Source organism: Pundamilia nyererei, unplaced genomic scaffold, assembly GCF_000239375.1.
Source record: "Pundamilia nyererei isolate P.nyererei 1_Seehausen unplaced genomic scaffold, PunNye1.0 scaffold00015, whole genome shotgun sequence".
Taxonomy (NCBI): domain Eukaryota; kingdom Metazoa; phylum Chordata; class Actinopteri; order Cichliformes; family Cichlidae; genus Pundamilia; species Pundamilia nyererei.
Window position 1 is genome coordinate 1,798,566 of NW_005187416.1, and position 20,514 is coordinate 1,819,079.

Below are 20,514 nucleotides of genomic sequence, written 5' to 3' on the forward strand. Positions count from 1 at the left end.
TTTTCCTTCCCACTGTCGCCAAAGTGCTTGCTCATAGGGAGTCATATGATTGTTGGGTTTTTCTCTGTATCTATGAAGCGCCTTGAGGCGACTTTTGTTGTGATTTGGCGCTATATAAATAAAATTGAATTGAATTGAATTGAATTGAATTGAATTGAATTGAATTGAATTGAATTGAATTGAATTGAATTGAATGGAATGGAATGAGGATACTGGCTGTCTGAATGCCTTCATGCATCAAGAGGATAAACAAACAAAAAAGTCTGACAACTTTGACTGAGGAAAATGTGCTTACTGGATCCCTGGTCTCTTCCAGCCAGAATGTCAGCTCCTACCATGGCCCCCACCCCCAACAAACACACTGCTACAGCTACAAAGTGGATCACCCGATATCGAGTCTTCAGGAAAAACCAAGAAAGTAACATCAGCACCGGGATCACAAAGCAGTCCAGCAGCTGAAACACACACAGTGACAAACAGGTGTTCACATGAGGGGGAGGGCAAAAGACATGTTGCACTTCATGCAAGCCAGCTTGTTCCTCACAAACAGACCTCTTTAGTATAACCTCCTACCATGTGAAGTCAGCCAAACTTGACTAAAAAATAGTCAAGTTTGGCTGTAAACCCAGAGGTTTTTTTTTACGCCAAGGTGGGAGAATTTTACTGAGAAAGTGAGAAACACCATACGTTCACATAGTAGCAGCTTAGCCTGTTTTATGTCCTTCTTTGAGTCTATAGAGTATCATTACATACAAAATAAACATTGTACTTATTTCAACAAGACTTCAAACTAGCAGCTAAGACAATAAGCTCATCAGAAAAGCAGCATCAGGCTCGCCCCCTGCTGCCCAGTGAAGTCTTTTGGTTAACCAAACTATACATGTGTTCAAAGCAAAGTCAGGAGAAGAGTCTTTACTGACGACACTCTTTTGTTACCTGTATACTTGTCAGCGTGGTAAACTGGTACGCCTTCACTACTGCGTAGTTCGCCTCAACGTCTGCTATAGCCATCCCCAAATACTTCCACCAGTTGGTTTTTAAAATCTGTAGGATGTTCCTGTCACCTGAACAAACAAATCAGACTGAATTCAAATGGTCCATAAGACCCTTTAAACATCTAAACACTGCTTTACACATACATTTGGTGATCTGAACAAACTGTGAATCATTAACTCCTTTGTGCTATTTTCTGCTCCTTTGATCTTATTTTACACGCTGTTCAAAGGATATTATAAACAAAGGGAATTAAATTAAGCTTCCTTTTAGAGGAGTTGATGCTGTGTTGTGTTATAACCTGGATAATGTTCATTTATTTGCATTCAAATAGTGGTTACGTGATACGATTATGACGTCAACGTGATTCTGCTCCACTGCTAAATATTTTGTATCCATTTGTAATTAATTAATGTGTATATGTAAACAGTTTATGTTTACGATAAAATATGGATTTTCAGAATAAGAGCTCTAGTACTAATATTTGTTTCTGTCCGCTAATATGCTTATAGTGAGCAACATGAGGACAATTAATCATCACATAACACTGCAGCTTCTGTGAACTCTGCACAGAATTTTAGTTTATTGCCTATTGTCCTTTTACCTTGTTTTGTGCTATATTACAAGGATGGAAGCTCGGATGACACAAGTCTTAAATAATGAGGCGATCTCTGTGAGCCAGACGCTCAGACTTAACCTTGTTTTTTCTGCTCTTTATGAGATCAGTGAGAGCAGATAATATGATACTATAGATTTTCAGGCACAGAAGTCACAATCATCTGTGGTTCAAACCTTCTGCTTACGATAGGCAGACAATCAGAAGAAAGTTGTGTTGAAGGGGGAGGAGCTTAAACAGCTTGTTTCAGACAGAGGATGATCTAAGAGGCGGCACCAAGTACCTTATAAAATCTTTTTTTTTCTTTTGGCTGCTCCCATTAGGGGTCATCACAGTGGATCATCTGCCTCCATCTCATCCTATCCTAAATGCCTCCTCTGTCACATCAACCCTCTGTACGCAAAAAGGAGGAGGACATGAGGGGCTGATGTGACAGAGAAGGATTATTTTTTAACAGTGAATCAGGCAAAGATACTCCAAAAATAAAAGCATGGAGCTGGAAATGAGGTTAATACTGTACATCTCCTTTAAAGTTCACTCTTGTGGTCTCACCACTATTCCTTTTCCCGCTAAATCAGCTTACTTTACCATAAATTTGCAGGTTCATCAGTATGATTGATGCTACAGAGAAACATTTACTTATTGTGCCTCACTGAGAGCAGCCAGAATGTCAAATATCCTGAGAGCATGACAGTCTGACCTGTGCGGGTGCTGAGGTGTGTTGTGTAGGTGAACAGCAGGAGGGCGTAGTTGAGGAAGCTCTGCAGCATGGGTGTCTCCACTTTGGCATGAGTCAGGTACTCACAGCTGACTGCTGTCCCACATATCAGCAGTGACAGGACCTGACCCATGAGTATAGTCTTCAGCAGACTCCTGGTAAGTGAAGAACACGAATCATGCATCAAAAGAAAAACACTGTTGTGAATGTCATGATGATATTCTAACTTGCAATTTGCTTAGGGACATCTAACCGAATATTGGTAGGGGTGGATGCATATATTTGTATATTCAGCTGTATGTGCACTCTTGACACTGTGTGGTTTAGAGAAAATCCCAAATAAATAAACACTGATGCACCTGATTTTTTGTTTTTACAGTCATTAAATATGTATGCTGTACAACCATTCAACTCATTCAACTCTTGAAAAAATGTGGATGTAAGTTCTCTAGATCTTTTACAACCCTGGTGATTCCACGCCTGTTACAGTCACTGATACAACATACATTACAGTAGCTAAAAACGAGATTTACACATCTAGATTTGTTCTCACCACGTGAAAACATCTTTCAGGTTGTATCTGTGCAAACCACAGCCAATCTTCATTTTCCCACACAATCTCTCCTCCACGGGCCCCTCCATCTCTCTAAGAGCTAAACATAAAGACATAAAGACATGGACACCGAGCAAGATTAAAAGCTGGAAGAAAAATAATTGGGAATTAGTGTCTTTCGCTTTTAGTATCTTCATCAGACTGCCCAAGCAGAGCATGACACCTAATCTCCAAAGGACTGAGGTTAATGTACAAACACATTGCATGAAGTGATTAAAACCGGTTATATATATTTCGTTACGAGCTTTGTGTACACTGGAGGCGTCGACGCTGATAGGTTTACTATTACATGCTTTAGTTAGAAAATAAATATCCCGAATTGTAGTGTAGCTCGTAATGATTCGTAATACGTACTTAGTTACGTTAAAGCAGGTGTAAATAATTAGTAGCAAGTACAGAAATATTAAACTTCAACTTTTCAAATGGAGTTTGGTGAACCTTGCGTCATTTAGTACACTCCATTAGCTAAACAGCAAACAAAACAGTGAATTAATCAATGAATATAAATAAAACATACATTTTGACGTTCAATTATGTGGTGACATCCTCCAGCTGTGATGATTTCATGTTTATTCAGGAAGAAAAAAATCTTCGTCCACGCGGAGACACCTCTCAACCAGGATGAACAGGACTAACCTCGTGTTCGCGTAGGACCGCCCCTTACGCTCTGATTGGTTGCAACGAATTCTAGGTGACGTGTGCACAGTGCAGTCAAACTTATTAATCTGATAAAGAGGATAATTGCAGTTAGTTTAGTCAGAAAAAAATAACACAAAACGTATTTTATTAGGGATGAATTATTGTTATTAGTATATTTGTACAAATTGCTCATTGATGCTTTGGCCGTGTTGTTTACGGAAACTTTCATGCTTATAAAGTCCTACTTGCTGATCGCGTACTTGTGGCATGCGGTGTGGAGATCTGCCTTTCTGATTTTTCTGGTGGGCTAGCACTGCATCTCTATGCCTTGTTCCCGAGTTCCACATAATGTTCCACATTTTTTTACAGAAGTCAGCATGTGAGTCTAACAACACACACTTTATGTTTTTAAAAAGTTGCTGATCCGAAAAAACCAAAGAGGAAATAACCAGACAGACGAGCAGACAGGGTGACAGTTATCAACAAAAGTAGGCTACTAGCAGAGGCTAGAAATAGAGATTATATTTCTTCCGTATTAGCCTCTCTTCATTTGCTTCCTCTTAAAACCCTTTTAAGATAAGATAAGATAAGATAACCTTTATTACAGGTTCCCACACGTGTGGGAAATTTGTTTTGTTACAGCAGTGGACAGTGCAAAGTTGCATAGAAAAATTAGAGAAAAAACACTGGAATAATATATCTATGAGATACTGTACACAATAGAATAGAATAAAATAAAATACAATATACAATGGAATGAAATAGAATACAAATGCTATATACAATTGAGTATAATACAACAATGCGAGAAAAAAGTATTGCACTTAATGTTATTGCTATTACACATGTGTGGATGTGTGTGTTTGATCAGTTGAAGTCGTTGTTGTGAGTCCGACAGCAGTAGAGAGGAAAGACCTGTGAAATCTCTCCAATCCTTCTCCTCACATAAAAGCCCCGAACTGGTCCATCATACCCTAAAGTATATATAGTACTTTAGTATAGTATCATTTTATCCCAATAGAGCACTTTACTCTCAGCCTGAAGGCTTACTTGTGGTTCCTAGCATTTGTAAAAGTAGAATGGGAAGCAGAGTCTTTAGCTGTCAGGTTCCTCTGGTGTGGAAGGAGATCCCAATTTGGATTCTGGAGACAGACACTCTTCCCATGGCTTCCTATGTCCCCTGGACATTCCGCTGCTGCATGGCATTATCCCTCATCCTGAAAGACTTGGGGTATTGTTATCAGAAGAAAAGTCTGTGAATGCAAGACATGTTTAACTAGACCATTGACAAGTAGCAAGGTCCTGCAAGATATGTCTTCTGGCAAGACAGGAAAGGAAAGGAAAGGAAAGCAAAGGAAGGGAAAGGAAAGGAGAGGAAGGGAGCTCTTCTACTCCACTGTCACCAAATGCTGCTGAAAAGTTCAAGTTCAGGTTTCAGGTTTTATTGTCATGTACAGATAAACAGTGTAGCCACATTTACCCATAATGAAATACTTTGGCTCGTGCTCCTCAGTTTTGCATGACCATATAGAAAGTGTGCAGTTATATTAAGAAGAAAATAACATGAAAATAGCAGTAATAATAATAATAATAATAATAATAATAATAATAATACAAGAGAGAAAAAGTATTAATATTTAGAGTATTTAAGACAAGTTGGTATTTAAAGTTTGTGCAAAAGTATTTACCGGTTGTGCAAAAACTTGTGCAATGAGCATTTAAGTGGCATTTTTTGAAGTGACAGTGTGTAGAGCCCTGTAATTGTAGTGAGTGTGTAATGGTGTGTAAAGAGTGTCAGCAGTTCAAAAGCCTGATGGCTTGTGGGTAAAAACTGTTTCTGTGTCTGCTAGGTGCAGGTCTGGATGCTCCTGAACTGCCTGCCAGACGGCAGAAGTGTGAAAAGTCTGTGGCTGGGATCAGAGAGGATCCACTGTGTCTTCCTCATGCAGCACTGTCTATAGAGATCCTGCATGGCTGGCAGTTCAGTCCTGGTGATGCACTGTACTAATCTCACCACCCTCTGCAGAGCTTTGCGGCCCAGAGCATTACAGTTGCCATACCAGGTGGTGATGCAGCCAGTCAGAATAATTTCAATGGTAATGGTTTCGATAGAAGTTTGTTAGTATTCTAGAGTTCATCTGAATCTTCTCAGGCGCCGCAGGAAGAAGAGCTGCTGTCTTGCTGCTTTTGTGATCACAGCAACATTGTGTGACCAACTCAGATCCAAATCAAGGGATTGATTTTAGGGTTCTCACTTTGTAATATAAAGTAACTCCTGACAGTTGTTGCAAATTGGAATTTTGGAATTGAAATACATTTGAGGTGAACAGAAATACACTAACCCAAAAGTTTCTACCTCCAGTATATGCAGCAATGTGTTTGTTAGAGTGGTGAACATTTCGCCTGTGATTCTTCCTGTTTTCTCATTATTTTCCCGCTTCATTTGTAGGCTATAATTAATATAAAACATTTGTAGACAACACAGAAGTTTGTATAAAAAGTAATGTTTTATCGCTATTAGCGGGTTTGTTTATTCATGAGGTATGCAGCAAATGTTTAATTGGTCATATTTCCTATATGGTCACCAGAGTGGAGAAAGTATTATACAGTAACAGTATAATGTGTCTAAGTACAGGATAGGAAATGTCCCCAGCACTTCACTTTATAAATCAAACCTACATTCTTACTCAAAGAATGTAGGTTTGATTTCTCCAAGCTTTTCTTTTTTCCTCAGGATGATCTTGTCATGGAAAAATCCCAGCAGTGACTGAGCAAAATTCCCTTTTTTATTAATGTTGTTGTACTTCTCTCCTCTCTCCCTCATGTCATGCAGGGAAGGAATGATAATAAAGACCATGCTGACAGTGAAACAATAACTGGCCCTGAGACTGTACAAACATTTTCCTATCTCCAGTTCTGCAATCAGTGTGATATGTGGCAAATGTTTCCTTTTACTTTTCCTACATATCATTTACAAGGCAGTGAAAGTGAACTAAAACAGCAGAGGTAGTGCTATGTGGTTCAGTATGGCAGAAAATACCTTCTAATGTCTCTGATTAGCTGTATTTGTTATACATTATTGTACAGGAACCATTTTTTTTGTGGTTTATTAGTCCTAAATGCATAAATTCTGTAAATCCTATAAGGTTTAGAGAACTTAAAAAAAAAACTTCAGTTAGTTGCAGATGATAAACTTCAAAAAAAGTGATTATACATCGTACCTGATTTTTTGATTGAAGTTACCGTAAAGTAATTATTAACCAAACTAAAAGATTTTTATTTACTTTGACTTTGTTTTTTAGACTCTTTATTTATTTTTTATGAACTTGCAAAAGGAATGTTTTGTGGAGGTATGGTAAAGATGACACAGGAGATCTAGGGCCGCCACATTTTCACTATAATCCCTTACGGTTGGCAAAAGTAGTACAGTAAAACTGCTCAAATTACACTTTGCTCATGTTGTTTGTGAACATAAATAAATAATATTCAGCCTGAGAATATTTTAGCTAATGTCTATAATCTGTTTATTCTACAATGTTGTAATATGATTAATTTTTAAAAATCATTTTATGTTAAAACAAAACAAAACAAACAAAACACACAAATCATTTAAAATAATTCAAATATTTTGGTCAGGTACAAACTATGATTAAATCTCATAGTGCCTTTTTTCGTTCGATGTGACCTTACAAATTTGGGAACACACAATAACACTCCAAAAATTGATTGTACCTGTTAAAATGAGACTTCCACTGTGGATTAATTCCCAACAATTTACGAATGACAATAAAATCAAAGCCTCCGTTACATTACTACACTAATGTTGCTGTAAGAAGAAAAAAAAAAGCACACACACACACACAAATCAAAAACATAAAAATAAACAAAAAAGTTTTAGGAGAAGGAGAGTGCAGGAAACATGAAAACCATAACATATACTTTAACAAGTAATACTTCTTAATGGCTACATTATAAACTAACTGTAACTAAAAATAAACCTTTTATGTGATACTATAAACGTTCCACTACAGAGCGTTGTTAAATACTGTTATTAATGAAGGTGAGAATCAATTATACAACAAACGTAAAATGAGCACCACAAAAAGACATTCTGACATAGGCTGAGCTTTAAGGAACAACAAAAAACGTAAATAAATGCACGTAAATATTAATAAACAAAAATAATTTTACTTTATTAATACATATTAATAAAGTACATCTATATGTAAAAGAAAGTGGTTAAAATGATACTTTTGTCCTTAAAATATTTCTATTTAAAAAACAAAAGCTTCCCTAACAACAGCGATATTTCGATAAGGTTAATCTTCGTAGGTCTTGTTGTTCGCGCGAGATTTTACGAGAGGATAAGTTGAGGGAACATGGCGACGTCTAATTTGCTAAAGGTAGGATCCACTTCGATTCAATTATTTGTACTCAGCGTCCGTGGAATTGCTTGTCATGTGTGCAGTGTGCTGTGGGCGTTTAGCTCCGGTGTTAACGAACAGCACGCTGCACCCGTTTACGGCCGTCCCGTCGGTGTTTACTTCAGCGTGGAGCAGTTAAGTTGCATCTGGCTAACATTAGCCACTTATCAGTGATTTAGCTGGCTACACAGAAAAGCTACAACACTGCTAAATGTGAAGGGAAACGGCAGATACGGGGGAGCTGCAGAGTCACAGGGGATGTATTCTCTAATGAGCCTGCGTTAAAATACGACCACAGTCTGTGTGTGTGCGCGCGCTGGGTGCAGGTATCATATCCTCTACCTGTCAGTGGCTCAGGAATCTGCAGCCAAGCTAAAGGCTGCCTGGAGCTGCTCTGTTTGCTCTGGTGGCTCCTGTAATCTTCAGCTGCTGTTTCGCTAACAAAGCTTCGCTTGTCAGACACTTATGGATGTGAGCAGACACAGGCTAGAGCTGAAGGCTAGGTATAGTTAAGTGACAGAAAGCAGTCTATGCAACAACTGTCTATTCAGTAGGGAAATAACTCAGTGATTCTCAACAGTTACTGTCAGATGAACATTCTTTGACCAAAACAGAATCTGTGTGGATCTTTATTATGAAGGCCTTCACACGCAAGGTTAATGATAGGTGTAAATAATTAAATCTGCTACATGTGACCACTCTGCAGTGAGCTGTTTATGATTATCTGGTCCTTTAGCTTTTTACTTCTTTACCATAGTGCCATGTTTTCTTGCATTTATGAAATGATCTAGTAAAAAGTAAGAAAATTCGTTGTTTTCCTCTTATTTTATTGCCAACAAAAGGTCATCAAAATACAAAATGTGAAAGGTAAAAGGAGAAATGGGACACCAGAGGGTGAAAAAAGCTATGCAGACTATTTTGAGATCAACCTGTGTTTGTGCATATTAATCAAATTAAAAGCAAGAAATAGGCCACATACAGTTGTGTGATAAAGTATTTGTCAAACATGGTGATGTCAGCCTGATGGTCTGGGGCTGCTTTGCTGCTTCAGGAAGTTGTACAGGTAGAACCATGAATCCTGCTCTCTACCAGAAAATCCTAAAAGAGAATCACCAGCCATCAGTTTTTGCCATAAAACTCGAGCTCACTTGGGTTATGCAGCAGGACAATGATCCAAAACATACCAGCAAGTCCACCTCTGAATGGTTCAAAAAAAGAAATAAAATGAAGGTTTTGCAGTGGTCTAAGCAAAGTCCAGACCTAAATCAAATTGAGATGCTTTGAACTCACTTTAAACAGGCTGTTCAAGCTCGAAAACCCCCCAATGCGGCCTAATTAAAACAATTGTTCAAAGAAGTGTGGGCAGAATTCCTCCACAGTAATGTGAAAGACTCATTGCCAGGTATCACAAATGCTTGATTACAGTTTTTGCTGCCAAGCATGGAACAACCAGTTATTAGCTTTAAGAGGCAGTTACTGTTTCATATAGGGCCAGGTAGGTTTTGATCTTATATCAAATATCTTTCTCTAATATTAAAATGTGTTTGATAATTTGAAACATTGAAGTGTGACAAATATGCAAAAAAGTAAGAAACTGGAATAGCCTGTATGTACCTACGGTGGTTGGTCCAGCTGTAGGGAAGGCCAAAACTCTTTTGATGATTGCCAGAGAAACCGTGATATACTGGTGATTGATGTCTGCTAATGTCAGAGGCAGATATTTATTTCTTGTCACATCAGTTATTTTTCTTGGTTTCCTTGGCACAAGAGGTTAAAAAAAACCCAGTAAAACACTAGCATAGTTGATCAGCCGCATTATTTTAAATATTAGGGTTGTTATGATCCCAGGATTTGTGACCAACTACACTAAAATCATAAAGGTATTTAAACTAGTTTGATGCAGAGAACCCGCACAAGGTAATCAACAAGTAATAAAATGTTATATAGCCACAAATTAAACTGTGCAACTAGATGGTAGTTTTGGTAGTCTAACCTTAGTCTATCTCATTTGCACTATTATCAAGTCATTGTGCAATAATTACCACTCTAAAAACTTGTCATTTTTTATGTATTTTTTTTTAATGATATATAACAAAAAAGAAACAAAAAAGCTAACACACTGCAGACTGAATCAATATCAGCACTGGCATTAATAATATCAGACATATCAAAAGTCCATCAGCACCGCAGCGTGTCTTGAATGCGTCACTATATGACCCATCAAAATGAAAAACAGCTGAGATTAAATTAAAATCCAAATGCTTTTATTTGGACTTTTTGTACAAATCTTAACACTGTGAATTGAACAAGCATCCAGTCCTTTAAGCTTCCTGGGGTTTCCACTGCAAAACAAGTTCAACACATCTGAGATATCTTTCCTTATCTGGCTTCACTTCACCTAACATCATCAATCAGGCTGAGTGGTCACACAAATCTGCTTCACAACTCGATAAGTACAGAGTTTATCACTCTAGTTATGAGGTGAAGTTGGCAGCATCTGACCAATCAGAAGAGAGGGGAAGAGCACTGCATGAAAGTCAGTAAAACTGAAAAGCAATATAAGAATAAAGCCGATTTAAGTCAGAGTGTGTAAGTTAACAGACTTCACAGTTTTGTTGTTAAGAAACAGGGAGGATCTGATATGCAGATTTAGCCTACTTGCAGATTTTATATGTGGTACAGAAGTACAAGGTTCAGACTTCCTGTTTTTGGATCATCTATATTAAGGCTTTTTCTGCTTACCAGGGAAAGACAAAGACTCTGTCAATGAAAACGTATTGTCAGGACACTGAGGTCAGAGCAGTTTTCCAGGAATGGTGATGGTGTTTTGCAATTCCTAAATCAGGCTTTATGGTCGGCCCGTGAAGTCATGTTTTAGTCTGTGGCTGAGGAGGGGCAGCTTTGTCCATTTTGATAAGTCATCACAAGTGATTGTTCTCTGTGGGGAAGATTCTGCATTTCTGCTTCTCCTCTCACTGCCTCCCATTCCCTTTCATCTGTATTGTCAAAAAGAAACCTCCATCTCAAAATTTTGTCATTGTACAGAGAAAAACAGAAAGCTGAGAAAGTTTCACAGAGAAAAACAGAAAGCTGAGAAAGTGAAACTTATATATACATATAAATAATCTTAAATTGCCAGGTGTTTGAAAGCAGATTAATGTTGAGTTGTAGCTCACCCTAAAGTTTTGTTTTAGTGAGTCATATAATTTGACTCTTCTCCTCTCCTGCTTGTTTCCAGAACAAAGGCTCCCTTCAGTTTGAAGATAAATGGGACCTGATGCGCCCCATAGTACTGAAGCTCCTGCGGCAAGAGTCCGTCACCAAACAACAGTGGTTTGACCTGTTCTCGTAAGTTTTCGGTGACTCTACCTCTGCGCTTTCACCTTAGGCTTTGGTTTTTAGATGTGATGATGTGACTCCTTTTTTTGCTTCTACAGAGATGTCCATGCTGTGTGCCTGTGGGACGACAAAGGTCCAGCTAAGATCCACCAGGCCCTCAAAGAGGACATATTAGATTTCATCAAACAAGCACAAGCAGTAAGCTTTTTGTCTTCCAGTTCATTTAAGTTCAGTGTTTCCTACACATACATGTTGCTTGGACAGCATATACAAGCATCTTACCCAACACTCAAGTATATTTTGTGACTTATTTTAGCGTTTTGTAAATGTTTTTGTATCTATCTGAGTAGATGAGAAAGCCTTCCTGTTTAACATCTTTGCATTTTTCTAATATTGTAGTTTTCTCTTCCTTTACTGTGGCTATGCGACTAGGAAGAATGGGCAGTTTCCCAGTGATTACACTGAACTTTTCTAGACAGAGGTTGAACAAGCAAATATCCTCGATCCCAGACAATCACTTTTGATCGCAAGGTGATTGCACAGGTTGCCTAGGGGAGGCAACATGTCTTTAAACAGTCACAGTTTGACTTATATTGACTGCAGTCACTCTCACACAGATTGGGAAAGGTTTGCTGTCTAATTTGTAAATGCAGACAGATGCCTGCACATTACCATCAATCTGAGTCTGCAACAGGTCTCTTTGCAGTAGTGGACTCCACTCAGCTTGTTGTATTCTGGGTATATTCCTGTATAAAAGCAACATTGTAGTTTCACAATAAATTGCCGTATTGGAGAAACTGCTTCATTATTTGTTGAGCAATTTCTGATTTGTATCTACGGGGTTCTGGCTGGACACTGAATGTAAGTAGTTGACATGAATTTCTGTGGATGCAGACAGCAACAAATTTACACTTTTTGTCAATTTGTTACAGTTAATCACTTTATCTTCATAGACAGATTGCATATAATTGCAAACGTAACCTCATTCAGTCACAGATGAGTAGCAGACCGACTGCATCTTATTGGTGTTTTAACTCCGTTGTGACACACCTAAGATGCTTTGAAGAAGACAACTGACAGCAAATGATCCTTTCTTCAAAGCAACCATTGCAAACCTCTCATCTCAGACCACTGTTTTGTGTGACTGTGACTCTGCGGCCAGTACACCTGTCCATGGTTGTGATTGTTGACATGCTGCCACTGTTGCATCTTTCACGTCCGTCTGCTTGTAGCTAGTCTGATTGCTGTTGTTGGAATAAATGAAGCTAGATATGGAAAAAATATATTTTATAATTTAAGCTTTCTTTGTTGTACAGCCCCTGTTTCAATGAACAAAATAGATTCATGTCATGAGTTCCTCTTTTGATCATTTTTGCAGCACACATAGACTTTCAGTTATTTGTGAGGTTGCTTCTACTTTACAGTAGCAGAAAAACCTGGCCCCACTGCCTTAGCTGACACTTTCACACAGTCCTCTGAAGATCAACTGCTCCTTTCTTCTCTCAGAAGGGACATTTGGGTTTTGAGAGTCCCCTTTATGCTTAATTGGCAGCATCATCGTCCAACATTAGCCAACTTCCCCTGACAGATGACCCGGTCAGGCCGGACGGCATTCTGCTCTCTAGTACTCAGAGCTTTAAAGTCACGCTGAAATGAGTTCCTCCATCCAGCGTTTAAAGAGTAGGTTTCCCTTTAACAGATTTTTTTTTTCTCTAATATGGTATGGCATTTGTAATAAAAATACTTAAAAGATATAAGTATTACAGAACTTTAGTAAAATCTAGCCTAGTCTCAATTTCAAACTGAGATTTATCAACTTGTTCCCCAAAGTTTTGTGTAAGTTCTCCTTTTTTTACCTGTTAGCTGACCGTTTTGGGAACTGCTCCATTAATTGTTGGATGAATGTTATGACAGAGATTTAAAATTATCTGTGTCTGTTTGAATGATAGATACAGGCTATGTTTTTTTTCTCCAGACATTTAAAAAATACTTTCTGTTCTGACATCAGTTTAAATTTCTCATCAGTGTTCGTGCTGATTCTTTAAGGTGTATCTTAATTTTAAATATCGGCTACCAATTTATTTCTGCAGGTGCAAACTGACCCTAACTTGTGTCTCTCTCCTTTTCTTAGCGGGTGCTTAGTCACCAAGATGACACGGCGTTGCTGAAGGCGTACATTGTGGAGTGGAGGAAGTTCTTCACACAGTGTGACATTCTGCCCAAACCTTTCTGCCAGCTGGAGATCACTTTGATGGGTAAGCAAGGAAGCAACAAGAAGTCCAACATGGAGGACAGCATCGTCCGCAAGGTGAGTGGGTTTGTTTGTTTCTGTCTTTTTACTGTGATCCAAAGAAACATTCGTCAGTGTGCATGTTTGTGTTTAACACTTTTTCTCTATGCTCACTGCAGCTCATGCTTGACACATGGAACGAGTCCATTTTCTCCAACATTAAAAACAGGCTACAAGACAGTGCCATGAAGCTCGTCCACGCCGAGAGGCTGGGGGAGGCCTTTGACTCACAGCTGGTCATCGGAGTGCGGGAGTCATACGGTGAGAAAAACTGAGACACACCTGTTTCAAGCCTTTGTTTGGATCCTGCAGGCGACGTCTGAAGGTTCTGTTTGTCCAGTCATAGATCAGAAAGGGTAGAAAATATGACTGCTCGTGAATGACAGCGTAGTAGCTTTTGGTTTCAGCAGCTTGGTATTGAGGCTGAGGCCTCCTGTTCTACATGACAGACATTGTTTATGAATGCACAACAACTGGAGATGGTCTGCTTCACACCTTTTGGACTACTGGAAAATACTCCTTGTGTTATACATACTAAAGTCTTGAGTCACCCCTCATTTCTTCGTATTTCTTCGCTTTTGCAATCAGAACAATGATCTGAATGCACCAAACATACTAACTCTTTAAGGTGATGTCCACACCTACTCGGGTATTTTTGAAAACGCAGCTTTTTCTATGCGTTTGGGCCTTTGGGCCTTTGGTCCAGACGTAAACAATGTTTTTGCTCACTGAAAACAGATTTTTAAAAACTCCTGTCGGGGTGGAGATTTTCGAAAACTCAGTTTTCAGTTTCTTTCTTTCTTTCTTTATTGAATAAACTCCGGCCAAGAGGCCAAGTGAGACAAAATCCAAAATACTGTCTTTAGTTATTAACATTTGAAATGATGAAAACACTTGAAAAGTAACATAAAATTAGCTGCCTTTCCAGAAAAACACAAAAACTTTTCAGAAGTACTTAAGGATTTCTGAGTACTAGCCCTACGTCCCGGGGCTAGCGATATCTCCGGTCGGGCGACCAAAATCTATCTCAGCCCCGCCCATCGGGCTAGCAATTTTGCGAGCCCTGAAAATGGAGCACAGTAGAAAATGTAATTCATCACCATCTGTTAAAAAAACACAGGACCAGGAAGAGAAAAATATGAAAAACCACAGATACGCAAATCAACAGTCTTGTTATGTCTAGCCTTTGTACTACTTTTTTTTAACCACTTAACACTAACATTTGAGTCACTCAAGCTCAAAAAATTGTATTGTATCTCACTGTGTGATGATTTTTATTGTCCTGAGCAGTAAACCTGTGCTCCAACCCCGACGACAAGCTGCAGATCTACAGGGACAACTTTGAAAAAGCGTATATGGATTCTACTGAGAGGTTTTACAGAACACAAGCACCCGCCTACCTCCAGCAGAACGGCGTCCAAAACTACATGAAATATGTGAGTAACACTCCTGGGCCAGAAAACAGATTTCCCAGTTTCTCTGTTTATTTTAATGGAACTGCTGCTCACTGTTTACTTGCTGGTATAACTACCTTTATTTATCCCATATTTGTGAAATACCAACTATAAACATTTAAAACTTCCAGGCTTTTCGTCTTTATATGTTTACTTTTAGCTTTTTCTAACATGCATAAATATTGCATATATATGTTTTATTTTCATCAGGCTGATTCGAAGCTGAGGGAAGAGGAGAAACGTGCCCTGCGTTACCTAGAGACGAGACGTGACTGCAACTCTGTACAAGCAGTTAGTATAAGCTCCATTGTTTTAGTTTGAAATTGTGTAAACATGAACATCAATTTCTGTGGTCTCTAAATGTTTATATTCTATTTAATTTTTAAGCTTTTTCTTCTTTTTCAAGTTACAGTAAAAAATATTGTGCCAGTTTCTGCCATATTTCACGATTTTCACCCAGAAATCAAAGACAAAAAGCATCTTTTTAAAATATCCTTGTTTACTTTGTGTGATTAAAAGATTGCAAATAAATATTTAGAGTATGTAGCAGTTCAATTTCCCTTGAACTGCAGTTTTTACTGTTTTTACAAACTGCTGTTTGTAGTATAGTGAATAATACAGATGTGGCCAGGCGTTCCTTTCACATATTTCCTTTTACTTTAATCTTTGGGGTATTTCACGCAAAGCCTATTTCACGTTTCCTCTTATTATTATTCCTTGATGGGCTCATTCCAAGTTTGGTCTTCTCCTCTTACTCTTGGAAAGACAGTGCTGAAGGATCGTCCCAAAAATGCACGTGTGTTGTCTCTGAGTGTTTTTGCCTCTGCTTATCTTTGCAGTTAATGGAGTGTTGCGTCAATGCGCTAGTAACATCGTTCAAGGAGACCATCTTAGCCGAATGTCCGGGCATGATCAAACGAAATGAGACAGAGAGTGAGTACGGCAGGACTGTTCCCACCAAAGGCTCAGCCAGCTCAGGTTTGCACTAGAAAATAGCCTGAACAAATCTCTCTGCATCTGTACAACATCCCTGTGTGATAGTATGACCAGCCTCATTAATCTAAAACCAAGTCGGAGGTTTACACAGAAGGCGACGTGTGAGGTGGAAGGTCGTCACGATAGATCCGTCTCCACAGCACTCGATGTTCTAACTGAGTGTCCTGTGGGATCCAAAGCTTTTACTTGGGGGAGGGGGGGGGACTGGTTAAATAGTATACACTAAATTTCATAACATTAATAACAAGAGGTATTCAGTGGATCATAACTGATTCTTGCGCTGGTTTGAAAACACACAGACTGAGTGCAGGAAGTGCAGAAGTTGTTCAGGTTAAAGTAAAACAAAAATAAGGATTTGAAACTCGTTACTCAGACATGAATTTGTTGTTTGTTTGTTTTTTAATAATAAGAGGCTTTCAAGTCTTGTATCTGTGCCCAAGCTTTGAGACTTATTCATGAGGTTTTATATCACAATAATCTTTTTATACATTAAAGGTAGTCTGTGCTCGTTGCCACAGATGCATTTAGTTTTCAATTTGATGTTTTAGCTGCTGGTATCACATCTTGTTCTTTTCTTTTGCTCACATTGCTGTTCACTGTAGATGAACACATCCTGGTGCATTAAACCTACCCAGAGATTATGTAGCATTTTTCTTCCAGACATTTTGCACGATTTCAATGTAAATGACCAATATGGAAAATCTTAAGAACACATCAAAGTTTGTATTGGAGAATTGTTTCGTGATTAAGACCTCTGTCAAGTTTCTGGGCTGCATTAACCACCCATCCATATTATTAATGCATCTGTGTGTGTGTGGTTTAATTCATGAAATTGACAAAGGCCTTCCACAATAATGGATTTTAAAGTAGCTCATCTTCTGCTCGTGTTATAATGTAGCTACAAAATGAACATTAGAGACATGTCACTAGTACAGAAATGCACATTTAGGGATTTAGTTCAGTCTTAATTTTTTAAGTTGTATTGATTCTGGTAAAGACTGGGGCATCACAGAGTTATTTCTTGCAGTATATCATCTGTTTTAGGGTCTCTCTGCAGCAATAACACTGCCCACCTCCTTTCTGTTGACTGCTCCATAACTCTGAGTCATAGTCTTTCTAAAAAGCAAGGATGATGCCTTTGCTTTCACCACAGAGTTGCACCTGATGTTTTCTCTCATGGACAAAGTGCCCAACGGCATCGAGCCCATGCTGAAGGACCTGGAGGAGCACATCATGAGTGCTGGGCTGGCCGATATGGTAGCGTCGGCGGAGACGATCACCTCTGTGAGTGTCGCACAGACAAACATGCCAAACTGGTGATGGTGGGAGGTTAGCCAGAATAGACTGCAGGTTATTACAGTTTGTATTAACATCGAGATGCGTTTCAATGACAGCACTAAATGCTGAGATGCCGTCATTCTTATTAATCAAAACGCCAGCATGATAATGATCCAGAGAGAGATCGTTGGGGTTGGGAAAGGAAATGGGTGTGCAGCAGATGAGTTAATCTTATGCATGAAGACTAAACATCCATCCATCAATTTTCTTCCGCTTATCCTTGTCAGGGTTGCTGGGGGGGCAGCCTATCCCAGCTACCATAGGGCGAGAGGCAGGGTACACCCTGGACAGGTTGCCAGTCTGTCGCAGCGCTAACAGAGAACATGTTAGATTTTTATTTTTTGGTTGTTTTTTTTTAATATTGCAAAACATTTTCCTCACTTTACACCTCCACACTTCTGTTTAAGCTGAAAAATTCTCATCTCACACTCAGTCCTTTTTATGCTAATAAATTAATTTAGAAATTTAGATGTGGTACACCAAATCTACACAAATCCTTGGACTCCTTAGATACCCCATCGGGGGGTATCGTTGTCACCCTGCCAGGAGGCCAAGTGAGCACCATGGACATCGAAGTTTGTGAATGCGATAACTCGAGACTGAAGCGATGTAGGAATTTAAAACTGATACCATAGGTGTATCTACTAAAAACTTCAGACGAGTTTGAACTTGACCTCAAGTCCAGAGGTAAAGTTTCTAAAAATCTTGTGGATGCAATATTCACCTGGAATTTTGAAAGAAAAAAAATCTCAAAGGCTGAGGGGTACCACTGGCCTCAAAGTGTATGTCCCTTCTCTTTTAAGAAACACTATAAGGGTGTTGTCAGGGAGTAAGTTTATTGCTTTCTACATAATTTGTGCAGTGTGAAAATGAACCAGATGGGGGGGCTTTTATAAATGTTTTTAATTTTAAGAATAGTGCATTTGTACCTGTTTGTAACTGGTATTACAGGTTGTCCTTGTGGTCCTTATGGCCCCTTTTTTAACGGTTTAGATTTTTAATGCTTAAATTATAAAATTTAAGGCCTGTAGATAAAATTTCAACGTACTGTAAGTTTGTGGACCTTGAGCTTAGTTAATGTAAATCTGAACTTTTATCCTGATCTCAGTGAGTGGTTGCACCATCGGGTCTTTGTTGCAGGACTCAGAGAAATACGTGGAGCAGCTGCTCACCCTGTTTAACCGCTTCAGTCGACTGGTGAAAGAGGCCTTTCAGGATGATCCACGCTTCCTGACTGCTAGAGACAAAGTGAGTCACACTTTGTTCCATTTTAACTGTAGGATGCCTGTCTTAGAATATCCTCAGAACTTTTTTTCAATCCTCTTTGCAGGCCTATAAAGCGGTTGTGAATGATGCCACGATATTTAAATTAGAGCTTCCCATGAAACAGAAAGGGTAAGAGAGCTGCCTGCATGAACTTCAGCTCCGAATGATAAAAGCAGCCTGACAGCTTGATTGCACTCGTCTCTCCTCACCTGCGTTTACAGGGTAGGGTTGAAAACTCAGCCTGAGTCCAAGTGTCCAGAGCTGCTAGCCAACTACTGTGACATGCTCCTGAGGAAGACTCCACTCAGCAAGAAGCTCACCTCTGAAGAGATCGAGGCCAAGCTCAAGGAAGTGGTAAGTTTAGTGTTCTTGTAAGTTTTTAAAATGGCGTTCCTGCATCTGACATTGATCTACTGTTAGTTATTGCTCTGGAAGTCTTGAGAGAACATGCAGGAAGAACATGAAACAGGCAAGCTCTGACTTTATTGGAACGTTAAGAAGTAAAGAGCAATAACCTCAACAAATTTGTGCCAACTCAGAAAAATATTCTTACGTGTTTGAATTCTCAAGAAACTGCAACAAACACCAAAAGTCGCTGCTGAGTCCTTTCCAACCGGTGTTTATTTAAATTTATTTATCGGTTTTCCTGCAGCTTTTAGTCCTGAAGTATGTCCAGAACAAAGATGTTTTCATGCGCTACCACAAAGCCCACCTGACCCGTCGGCTCATCCTGGACATCTCAGCCGACAGCGAGATAGAGGAGAACATGGTGGAGTGGCTCAGGGTAGGAGCTAACGGGGAACATTTACTTTCTATTTTTCCTTCTGTGAAGCTCACCTTACTCTGTTTACTAAATGTTTTCATCAGTGAGACATCTGGGGCTGTCTCCTTTTCATTTATCATCACAAGTATCACCGACAGAACATCATAATGAGAAACTGCTCGCAAATTAACACAGACACAATTAGTAACACGATTAATTGATTAATCTTTACTGTGATGTCATTTGTCCAAACAGGAAGTAGGAATGCCAGCTGACTATGTCAACAAGCTAGCGAGGATGTTCCAAGACATCAAGGTGTCGGAGGACCTCAACCAGTCCTTCAAAGAAATGCATAAACATAACAAGCTTGCTTTACCAGGTAAAGTCAGAAAATGTTTTGTTTAATAAAATGATGACAGAGTTTGATAGTTTGGGGAAGCAAGTACATTTTACTTTCTTGCTTTTCTCCACTGAGATGAGCAGATTGATGTCACTCATGTATAATCTAAACACAAAGACTAATGAGAAGTAGATTAGCTTAGCATAGAGGCTGGAAATGGGGGAAACGGCTAACCCCTACGACTTTGTCTTCTGGGTAGAATAAAAAAGTAACATAACATGTAAATTACTGGGAGGAGACACAACCCCAAAGGGGATTTCCCTTACAGTTCAATACACTGCAATCTACATCCTCCACGAGAACAGTGAGCACAGTGTTCAAAATAGACAGACATCAAATACTGTTTTAACATTAGATAACACAAAAGCCTAAAGACTTTCTTTATGCTAAGCTAACTAGTAGCTGGTTTCAGCCAGCAAGGTGCAGTAATGTGTACTTTTGACTGGGATGTGCTATAACTGTAAACTGTTGGTTTACATGTTGGTGCGCTCCCTTGCAGCTGACTCGGTCAACATAAAGATCCTGAATGCTGGAGCGTGGTCGAGGAGCAGCGAGAAGGTTTTTGTGTCTCTCCCTACGGAGCTGGAGGATTTGATACCTGAGGTAGAAGACTTCTATAAGAAGAACCACAGTGGCAGGAAGCTTCACTGGCATCACCTCATGTC

The 20,514-nt window shown here is 39.1% G+C and overlaps 2 protein-coding genes across 2 annotated transcripts in view; one reads left to right on the forward strand and one right to left on the reverse strand.

The window, feature by feature from the left end:
* Positions 1 to 3,590, reverse strand: part of slc35f2 (solute carrier family 35 member F2) — a 7,847-nt gene extending 4,257 nt beyond the window's left edge. Inside the window, exons 1-5 of the mRNA XM_005725380.1 lie at positions 3,458 to 3,590; positions 2,881 to 2,980; positions 2,310 to 2,482; positions 937 to 1,064; positions 296 to 455 (exon numbers count right to left, since the gene is read on the reverse strand). Coding sequence (XP_005725437.1) covers positions 296 to 455; positions 937 to 1,064; positions 2,310 to 2,482; positions 2,881 to 2,969 — 550 coding nt within the window. The 5' untranslated portion in view covers positions 2,970 to 2,980; positions 3,458 to 3,590. The remainder of the gene's footprint in view (positions 1 to 295; positions 456 to 936; positions 1,065 to 2,309; positions 2,483 to 2,880; positions 2,981 to 3,457) is intronic.
* Positions 3,591 to 7,912: 4,322 nt separating this feature from the next.
* Positions 7,913 to 20,514, forward strand: part of LOC102215703 (cullin-5) — a 15,523-nt gene continuing 2,921 nt past the window's right edge. The window contains exons 1-15 of the mRNA XM_005725381.1: positions 7,913 to 7,982; positions 11,242 to 11,351; positions 11,441 to 11,540; positions 13,474 to 13,650; positions 13,752 to 13,893; positions 14,923 to 15,068; positions 15,297 to 15,377; positions 15,926 to 16,019; positions 17,236 to 17,366; positions 18,561 to 18,668; positions 18,751 to 18,815; positions 18,908 to 19,040; positions 19,339 to 19,470; positions 19,705 to 19,828; positions 20,349 to 20,514. The exon at positions 20,349 to 20,514 is cut by the window's right edge and continues 8 nt beyond it. Of these exons, the coding sequence (XP_005725438.1) occupies positions 7,959 to 7,982; positions 11,242 to 11,351; positions 11,441 to 11,540; positions 13,474 to 13,650; positions 13,752 to 13,893; positions 14,923 to 15,068; positions 15,297 to 15,377; positions 15,926 to 16,019; positions 17,236 to 17,366; positions 18,561 to 18,668; positions 18,751 to 18,815; positions 18,908 to 19,040; positions 19,339 to 19,470; positions 19,705 to 19,828; positions 20,349 to 20,514 (1,733 nt within the window). The 5' untranslated portion in view covers positions 7,913 to 7,958. The remainder of the gene's footprint in view (positions 7,983 to 11,241; positions 11,352 to 11,440; positions 11,541 to 13,473; positions 13,651 to 13,751; positions 13,894 to 14,922; positions 15,069 to 15,296; positions 15,378 to 15,925; positions 16,020 to 17,235; positions 17,367 to 18,560; positions 18,669 to 18,750; positions 18,816 to 18,907; positions 19,041 to 19,338; positions 19,471 to 19,704; positions 19,829 to 20,348) is intronic.